Source organism: Cynoglossus semilaevis, chromosome 2, assembly GCF_000523025.1.
Source record: "Cynoglossus semilaevis isolate Cse_v1.0 chromosome 2, Cse_v1.0, whole genome shotgun sequence".
In the NCBI taxonomy this organism is placed as follows: Eukaryota; Metazoa; Chordata; class Actinopteri; order Pleuronectiformes; family Cynoglossidae; genus Cynoglossus; species Cynoglossus semilaevis.
In genome coordinates, this window is record NC_024308.1 from 15,892,913 (window position 1) to 15,902,606 (window position 9,694).

The window sequence follows — 9,694 nt, forward strand, 5'->3', positions numbered from 1 at the left end:
TAATGAAAACAATTATTTTCACCAAATATGGAAAAATATGTCAAGAGGTAATGGTCTTTCTAGGGATGTCCGATATTAACTTTTCGCCGATATCCGATATGCAGATATTGTCCAAACAATTTTTAGGTCACATCCTCTGGGCCAAACCCAGACATTGCGTTATTGGGTTTTTATTATCGGAGGAAAACCCGATGACAATTCTTACCGGTATTACGTAATTATATGCATGTCGACCGATATTATCGGACATCCCTATCTTTTTCAATAGAACAGGAAGGCTATTTTTGTAATTCCCAATCTTTTTGAGAATAATAAAAGATCGAGCTAAGCTGGACATGACAATAACAGGTAGACGCTGCCTGTTGGACCATACAATGTGTGCCTGGTTTTTGGCAAATGTCACTGCTATTAATTGTTTTGATGATATAACTTACGGTTCATGGAATACAGATATAACTTTGACCAACCACCACATTGTTTTACCTTTGTTTGGCCACTTGGTGGTTTATTCATGACTTTATCGCATATATATTTACACAAAAACAAATGGAATTGTGAACAAGCACCCAATCAAACATACAGTTTTGCATGAATTAAAGGTCGTGGTTTGCTTACATTATGTACAGGTTCAGAAAAATAAGCATATTTTGACATATTTTCAGTCTGTAGCAAACAGCGATCTGTCAAAGCGACTACAGTGTTGCTACAAAGTTATTCAACTTCAGCTACATGAGACACCTCCACCTCCATGGTCTGAATCACCTCAGGTGTTTCGTCGAGCTTGGGTCCCGTAATTGCCTGTTGGGCGAGGACATAGTTCACGACTTGCATGATGCCCTGATCCGACAGTGTGGACATTGAGCCGTCGCCAACGGCCTGGACGGCCTCCACGGCTTCCACGGTCTCGTCTGTGATCAGCACTGTCTCTATTTCCTCTGAGAGAGGTTGCTGGGCAGGTCGGAGCTCAGGAGGCAGGTCAGATGCCAGGATGCTGACGGCGTGCTCCACCTGCGTGCCCTGGTTGTGAAACTGTAGTGTGTCTTTATCCAGCATTATCTTGCTGGGCAGGCTGTCGCTGTGGTACTTGGCCATGTGTTTGCGCAGCGTACGTGCGTCAATGTGAGCATCCTGGCACACAGGGCAAACGTAGGGCCTCTCTCCTGTGTGCGTACGGACGTGACGTTTCAGAGAGCGGGCGTCGGCCCACGCCACGCCACAAGTTAGACATTCAAATGGCTTCACTCCTGAGGAGTAAAGGAAAGAAAAAACAATTAGCATCAAATTAAACACGTAATACCAATGTATTTTATCACTTTTAATATATTTGTCATATTTCATGTTTTTAGAAAACTACAGGCTAATTTTGAAGGATCCTTTAAACCAGGAATTTCACTCCTTTGAACACTAACGTTGAATCAAACGGCCCCAACGCTGAATATTTCACCTAATATGAAACATTCCCTTTAGATATTAAGATATAAAATAAATAGTAACATGTCAAGTGGCATGAGATAACTGCTGTAAGATATAAACAAGAAAATAAATATGGTACAGGAGTCTCACCCTGGTGGTTGTTGATGTGGCGCCTGTACTCTCGCAGCTGGGTAAATTTTCTTCCACACTGCTCACACTCTCTCTCCAGGTTCTGTTTGACTCGGCCCTTCTTCCCATGTGTGGCCTTCTTCATGTGTCTCCTGAACAAGGCCTTCTCATAGAACTCTTTCACGCACACGTTACACCAAAAGACACAAACAAACAACATATTAGTCCTGAACTAGAGTCATGTCCACTATTTTGTGTAAACAGTGGAGACACTTGGACAGTATCATTGGATTCGCCTTCCATTGGGCTGCTTTAAAATTAGGCCAACAGACCAACAACATTCATCGGACTCGAAGGAAGTAAAGTGAACCACATGTCATTACAGACCAACAACATTCATCGGACTTGAAGGAAGTAAAGTGAACCACATGTCATTGTGACACAGCACACACCACTGCACAAATGTGACCTCTGCTTTTAACCCATCACCAAAGTGAGCAGCTGTGCGGGGACGGTGCCAAGCTGGTGGACTCGAACCTGACAACCTTCCGGCTCCAAGCTCTACTCCCAAAAAAGGTAAATGTTGAAAAAGCTGTTCGACACTTACTTGAAAGGCTCAGCAACACTGTGGGACTTCACGTGTGAGTACCAGTCCTTCTTCCAGCTGTAGCACCTCCCACACACCTGACACTGGAAAGGCTTCAGGCCCATGTGTTTGTTCATGTGCTGCTGGAGATCTTTCAGTTCAAAGAATCTCTTATCGCAACTGCGGGACACACAAAAAGGAGTAAGCCGCATGTAGATTCTCGTCATATACGATATGCCACATATGCAGACATGAAGACTGAGTAGCACTTACTGAGCGCAGCCAAACGGACGGACGTCTGGTTTGGGCTGGTGCTTCTTCATGTGTTTGCTCAGAGCCGAGGCTCGATGGAAAGTTGCTCCACACGTGTTGCAGAGGTACTTAGATTCACCTAAAGATCGAAATTGGAAAAAAAAGAAAAAGAGGGGGAAATTCTTAGTAATGTCATACTGTTTGCTGGCTAAATATATGTGCAAAAGCTGACCATTCAAGGAAGTGAATTAATACTGCAGCTTTCAAAGCATCTCTGAACCTACTGTCAATCACGTTAAGTAATATTTTGCTGTTATCGGAAAGTTATTACTAATTTGTTTTTGGCATTTCTTGCTACCATAATCCTAACCCAAATAATTCAATTGTATATATTTTAGGAACGTACATGTCAACTATTAAAATCCCTGATACATGTTGCAATGTTGCACTAAATTGCCATGCATTGTCTCATGGAAGAAAAAAACAAATGCTATAATCATTAAAGCACCAGATGGAACAAAATGAAACTGCTTTTCAAAGCTTTCAAAGCCACAGAATTGTCATTCCATATGATTCCTGTAACAAATATGGACTAATATTGAAAGTCTTCTTTTTCTTTCGGCTTTGTCCCTTTTTTCAGGGGTTGCCACAGTAAATCATTGATTTCCATCTCCCCCTGTCCTCTGCATCTTCTACTCTGACTCCAACTATCTGCATGTCCTCCCTCACTGCATCCATATATCTCCTCTTCTTCTCCTACCTGGTAGCTCCATCTCTAACATTCTTCTACCAATGTATCCACTGCCCCTCCTCTGCACATGTCCAAACCATCTCAATCTGGCTTCTCTAGCTTGTTCTCCAAACCTTCCTGTCTGTGTTGTTCCTCTAATGACTTCATCCCTGATCCTGTCCATTCTTGTCACTCCTAAAGAGAATCTCAGCATCTTTAACTCTGCCACCTCCAGCTCCGCCTCCCGTCTTCTGCCTATTGCTACCGTCTCTAAACCATACATCATGGCTGGGCTCACCACCGTCCTGTAAACCTTTCCCTTCACCTCAGCTGACACTCTTCTGTCACAGATCACTCCTGACACCTTTCTCCGGCTGTTCCATCCTGCCTGTACTCTATTCTTCACCTCTCTTCCACAGTCAACCACCTCTGCTCCTTGTAGCCTCACTATTTCACTGTTCTCCCTTTCGTTTTCACACACGCACTCTGTCTTGCTGCGGCTGACCTTCATTCCTCTAGTGCAAACCTCCACCTCAAACTAATATTGACAGTGCTGTCAACTATTTTTCCCTTGACTGCGTTGCAAAATTTCACATTAAAATTCTAAAAATCCCCGCAAGAGCGAGGAGACATGTTATAAACACTTACTATCACTATAAAACAAAAGTATTAAAACAAAATTGCCATTTTAAATAACTGATTGATCAACAAAGTTTTTTTTTGTTTTTTTTTTAAACTACGTCTACGTCTGACAAGCTGACTGGATTGGAATGAATGGATTGTGAAGGAGTGCAGACTAAATAATATCCATCCATCCATCATAAACCGCTTATCCTAAATAATAATGTAATAAAAGGTAATACAATTTTCAAAGCAATTCTCATTCTACAAGCCATTGTAAAGATGCTGAGTAATCACTAAAATCCATGAAAATTTTTAAACTAAATTTTAAGTTACATTTCTGCATATTTTCTTGACATCTTTCCACATTAACAATTCCATCTTTTGGATTAATCACAAATAAAAACAAGTGTAAAACACATGCATCTCCCTGCTGTAATATATTTTTTGTCTGCAATATACAGAATTTTTCTTTTTGGCATATTTGATTTTTTTCTTCTCCATCAATCGTTAGTTAATGTCATGATTAGTTGTAGTTGATTGGACTGATCCACAATTAGCCTGTGATTAATTCGACTTAAAATGTCCTTTTTTTGAGGAATGGTGTTTATTCCAACCTGTCCCTAAAACAGATTTTTAACAGGATATTATTAAAAAGTATACTTTTGAATCCCCGGTGTACATGTACCTGAGATCCACAATTAGGCTGTGATTAATGATTTATGTCCCTAAAACAGATTTTTATCAGGATAAAAAGTCGCTCATTAAAAAGTATATTTTTGAATCCCCGGTGTACATGTACCTGTGTGAAGACTGGTGTGTTCCTCCATGTTTCTCTTGCTCACGAAGTACTTCTGACACAGTTTACACTGGAACTGTTTGGTGACATCGTGCAGTGCCCTGTGCATCTTCAGGCTGTGTTTGTGGGTGAAGGTTTTTCCACAGACCTTACAGGAGTGGGGGCGTACACCTGTGTGACTTAACATGTGGATCCTCAGGGAGTACAGCTTTGGTAAGGTCTTTCCACAGATGTCACACACAAACTCTCTCCTGGTGTGCGCTGACGATTTCTTGTCTTCCAGGTGGCCCGCCTTCCCCTCGGAGTTCAGACCCACTGAGGGTTTGCCGATCGGAGCTCGATGGATGCTCTGCTGCTTATGTCGAGCCAGGTGGGCGCGGAGTGAGGCAGCATACTGGAACTCCTTACTGCAAAGCTAGAAGGACAGCAACAGTGAGGTGAGAGGCAGCTCATGTTAATTTTTTAAAAAACAATGGCTGGTTAGGGGTCACTCCAAATACTTACGCTACATTGGTAGCCACGAGATTTCTCATGTTTTAGCGAATGCATAATGAGGGAGTAGCGTCGTTGGAAGGACATGCCACACTCTGAGCAGGTGTGCTTGCCTTCAGCGCTAGCGTCTTCTGCTGGGGAGTCATCAGGGCTCTTATCCGGCTTTACTACATCATCTTCAACCGTCACATCTCCTGCTGCTGCTGGGTCTTCCGTCATGATGGTCTCAGCTTCTGCTCCTGATTCGGAGCAAAGTACTTCCACGGGTTGCTTTGGTGGTCTTCCTCTCTTTCCAGGCTTGGTGCCAACCTAAAAACATATCCCACATAATATTTTGATATTACATCCCTATTTTAAGAATGATATTTGAATTTCAGTTAAAAGTGTAGTTTACATCTAATAAACAGTGTGTTTTTAGTAAACAACATACCTTTGCAGGTGCGGTTCGTAAAGGGCTCGTGCCCATCTTTGCCTCCTCTTCGTTCTCCAGTCCCATATGAAGACGGACATAACCTCCCTCACCAATGGAACGCTGCCGAAGTCGTCTTCTGTTTGGGTCATCTGATGCCATTTCCTGCTTGTCTGCAAGGCTTTCATCAAAGGCAGGACCTTCCTCTTCTGCGAGTGGTACAACCTCTTCCATCTCCACCGGCTTCTTCACCTTGGCCGGCCGACCGCGTTTGCGTTTTTGAGGCGCGGGTGCTACATCTGGTGTGTTTGGTGGCAATACGGATGTTTCAGCAGCTACGGATTCCACTTTAGTGACGTCTGGGGGGTTTGTTTCGTTTAGGTCAACGTCAATTACGGACGCTTCACCTTCAGCTGTCTGCGGTTGCTCCATGGCAAGGCAGGCGGACACCACAGCAAGGGACTCACTGGCTCCGGCCTGTCCACTGTGGGTGACCACCGTCATCGTCTCACCTTCCATTCCTTCTGTGCTGTGTGAGATAAGAGTAACAGTCTCTCCTGGCTTAACATGCTCACTGGGAGCAATAAGAGTCACTGTTTCGCTCTCGTCCTCCTCTCCTCTATGCACATGGACTCCCTCTACAGCTTCAGCAATAAATGCAAGCGGTTGCTCAATGAAACCTTTGCCCGAAGATTCAACAAAAGCCAAGGCTTCACCCGCTACCACTGCAGCACTCTGGGTCAGCACGTTGCTGCCGTCACTATGTATTGCCACCATGTATTCCCCAGACTCATTCTTAACTTCGTCCTGGGAGGACATGTGGGTTGACACTACAGTGTGCACGTCCCCTTTTTGATACACTGTCAACTTTTGTTCTTCCACTTGCTTGTGCACAGACTCACATATCTGCAGAACCTCGGTCATCAGCAAATGTCGGGCAAGGGTGGCAATATCTGCCATGACGCAGAAATTAAAAGTGAGGGTGGAAGTGTATGCAAACTCAAGCAGTGGCAGGAAAGAGGTTTTACTGAAACCTGTGGAAAGAATCCTGGAGGTTAAAACACAGCAACGGAATAAACACATTGTTTAAAAAAAAAACAAAATAAGTAGAACTCACAGCTAAGGTCAACCACAGCTTCATGTGTAGATGCAGCTCCCTTCTCAAAAAAGAGTTCATGAAAGTATTCGCTGCATGCTGCCAGAACAGCTTTGTGTGCTCGGAACTCCTCTCCTTCAATGAGCAGCGTGATGTCACAGTATTGATTATTCAGGCGTTGTTGGTTGAGTTTGTCCAACAGCGTCTGACTATGTTTGGACAAAAACTGATTCACCTCGCCCTTGCTGTCTACCTGCAAAAGCACATGCAACATTGATGGTCAAAAACTCAAAACTGGATGAAAGTAAATGCTAAGCATTCTACATAATAACCATAAACCCAATACTTACAAAGACTAGTTCATGCTTGGACATGTTGGATTTTTGATGAGAAGATGTCTCCAATCCGAATAAGGATTCGTCTTTGTCTTCGTCATCTTCTTCTTCCTCCTCTTCTTCATCATTGATGACAACACCTCCTTTAGCTCTCTTTGGCTGGGAAAACAGTCGACTTCCATCATCTGCAATCCGCTTTGTCTGACATTGGACACACTGTTTAATGTGGTCTTTAACTTGCTTCAGGATACCTGATACAGAACAAAATGACAAATCATTAAGTTTAACTGTACATAGCACTTGTATGTTAAAGTATCAATTACGGTAGAAGAAAACAGACACTAACGTCTCACATTTATTACTATGTAAATATTTTGGTGTGTAAACTTCTACCAGTATATACCATAGTCTACACAAACAGAATTAATAAAACAAACTAAACGAGTATAAAGTTGATTCTAATTACAAAAAAATAGATCAAATTGACCAATATAAGTATAATTTAACCACTAGATGGAGACAGACAGAGTTGTCCGTAAATGTGACGGTTAAGACTTCAACGTAAATTTAACACGTGTATGTGTAAAATTTAATCGGTTAACCAGCAGTTTTAATAGCTGTGAAGTGAGTGGTGGTGCCTCATTGAGCACTGGAGTACCTCACCTCTCCACCAGTACTTCTGGGAGATGTAATCCCAGGTGAATTGTTGGTTAAGGTGCTCTCCCGCTTCCGTGATGTGCGCCTGGATGATGAGCTCCTTCCTCCGGTCTTCTTGCAGCACCACTTCAAGCTCTGTAAATTCGTTCTGCCCCTTCAGGCGACGTTGAAAAAATAGAGTTCCGTTCCTCACGACATAGCAGGCCGCCGCCTTGCGTATTTTCCTTTTGGTGTTGCCTGGCGTTCCCGGGGCGTATGGCTCCTGCTCATCAGTCAGATAGCGAACGATAGCTAAGTAGCTTTCTTCACACGACATGTCGTCGTTGCATATGCGCGGTTTATACTTAAATAGGACTTTATCCTAAAAGGAAATGCCTTCTTGGGACATGGAAAATAGAGAAATAAATTTTAATCAATGTTCAGATTAATTAAAACTTAAAATATAAAAAACAGCCACATTTAAAATTGTTTTTAAGGGTGGAACTGCAGTTCATCAACGACAGAGTTAGGCTTACCCGAGCAGACAAAATGGCTGCAGCACAACCGGAAGCTGCGTAATTACTAGCGGAAGAGTGTCGTCATTCCTTGCCACCACTCGATGGCGCAGTGTTCAAACAAATTCGAAATTCTACGTCAACATGTTTTGCACATTCTCTGAAATAAAAAAGGTATTGAGTGCTCGTTATTTTATTTTATTACAACTTGTATTGTTTTTTAAAAAAAATAATTTTTACTATTTTAAATTGAACAATAACGATTTGCTTTATCTATATGATGTGTTATGAAACATTAAAATCCACTGGCAATCTGATCAGATGTGCAAAAGTTTAGACCTATTATTTTTTGTATTATAAAAATCAGTGGAGTGTAATGATGAATATCGGTTTTATGAGTAACAACCAGATCACCTGACATTGGCTCAACACCTGACATTGGCTCAGGGAATGAATTCATCAGGGAGAGCATTTAACAACCCACTTTTTTTTCCATTAGTCACTCACACAAGAGCCAAATATCAGCTGGAAAAAATTTACTTCTGATTTTCAAAATTTTAAGATTAACACAACAGTGGATTTTTTAACCGACCTTACCAAAGAGAAGTGAGTCAGTTCTTGTTTACCTTTAAATGCTCGGTATGCAATGTTTGACCTTGACCTTTTTACATTGGCTGAAGCTTAGAAGACAGTAAGAATATTTGCAAAAAGTTACTCACGAGGAGCTGTTTTTCATTGTTGCCTGGGAGGATGCAGGGAGTGGGAGGATTCAAGAGATCCTGATTACACGACAGCCGCTATACTTGCACAATCACTTCTCTCTCTCTGTGGCCTCTAACTGCTTGGTCTTTAACTGCTTCAGTAATAGACAGAATGACTGCAATTAAACCCTGGTCATATATCTCTAAATGTACTGCAGTTGCTCGAACACTGACCTTCACATTTTAGACTCAGTTTTACACCGTTCCTTCATGGAAACATTCTTTATTGAGTAAAATAGTGTCTTTTAACTAGGGTTGCGTCCTGTGGTGATTTTCCCAGACACCAGAACATATGTTGTTTTGAATTTGATTATTTGATTATTATTGGATTTAGTGAATTCCTTCAATCCTATTTTTATTCTAACATTGCTATTTTAATGTTAAACCAAATCTTGCAGAGCTATAAAATTAATTTCAGTTCGACTGTTTTTCTTATCAAAATCTTATTTTCATTCCTCTGTGGTTTTGTGGTACAGTTTTGGAGGTTCTCAATTCAATTACTCATCAGTAACTCTCTTGCATTCATAGTGAACTGTAGAGTGGAGTTCAGTCTGTTAGATTAATGTCAGATCATGTTGCTGTCCAACTCCAGCACAGAATCTTTAGGTTTCTCTGGTCTCATTGATGCTATGATAAAGCATCTCTGGTCTCATTGATGCTATGATAAAATGTTTATGACAGTATCAACTATTTTTTTTATTGCTCTCTTCCTTAACATGGCAGACAAAATAAAATAAATTTAAAATAAATACATTTTATTCCTCGCTCAGTTGAACTAAGCTACTATCCAGAGAGTTTTTCCCTGAATAAAAATACTTCCTGTTTTTAGCTGCTAAAGTGTTTTACAAAGTTAACCCATGGGAAAACAGTAACCATCACTGGTTGATGTGTAGTGCTCTCCAGGCTGTGGGTTTGACACG

The 9,694-nt window shown here is 41.6% G+C and overlaps 1 protein-coding gene across 1 annotated transcript; it reads right to left on the minus strand.

Annotated features, from left to right (window-relative positions):
* Positions 1-474: 474 nt before the first annotated feature.
* Positions 475-8,102, minus strand: zbtb11 (zinc finger and BTB domain containing 11). The gene is made up of 10 exons (XM_008338632.3): positions 7,526-8,102; positions 6,878-7,113; positions 6,549-6,780; positions 5,453-6,465; positions 5,035-5,331; positions 4,534-4,945; positions 2,402-2,519; positions 2,150-2,308; positions 1,564-1,739; positions 475-1,244 (listed from the first exon to the last, which is right to left on the minus strand). Exons 1-10 carry the CDS (start codon positions 7,833-7,835, stop codon positions 712-714), a joined length of 3,486 nt encoding a protein of 1,161 aa, XP_008336854.1. The 5' UTR covers positions 7,836-8,102; the 3' UTR covers positions 475-711.
* Positions 8,103-9,694: the final 1,592 nt, after the last annotated feature.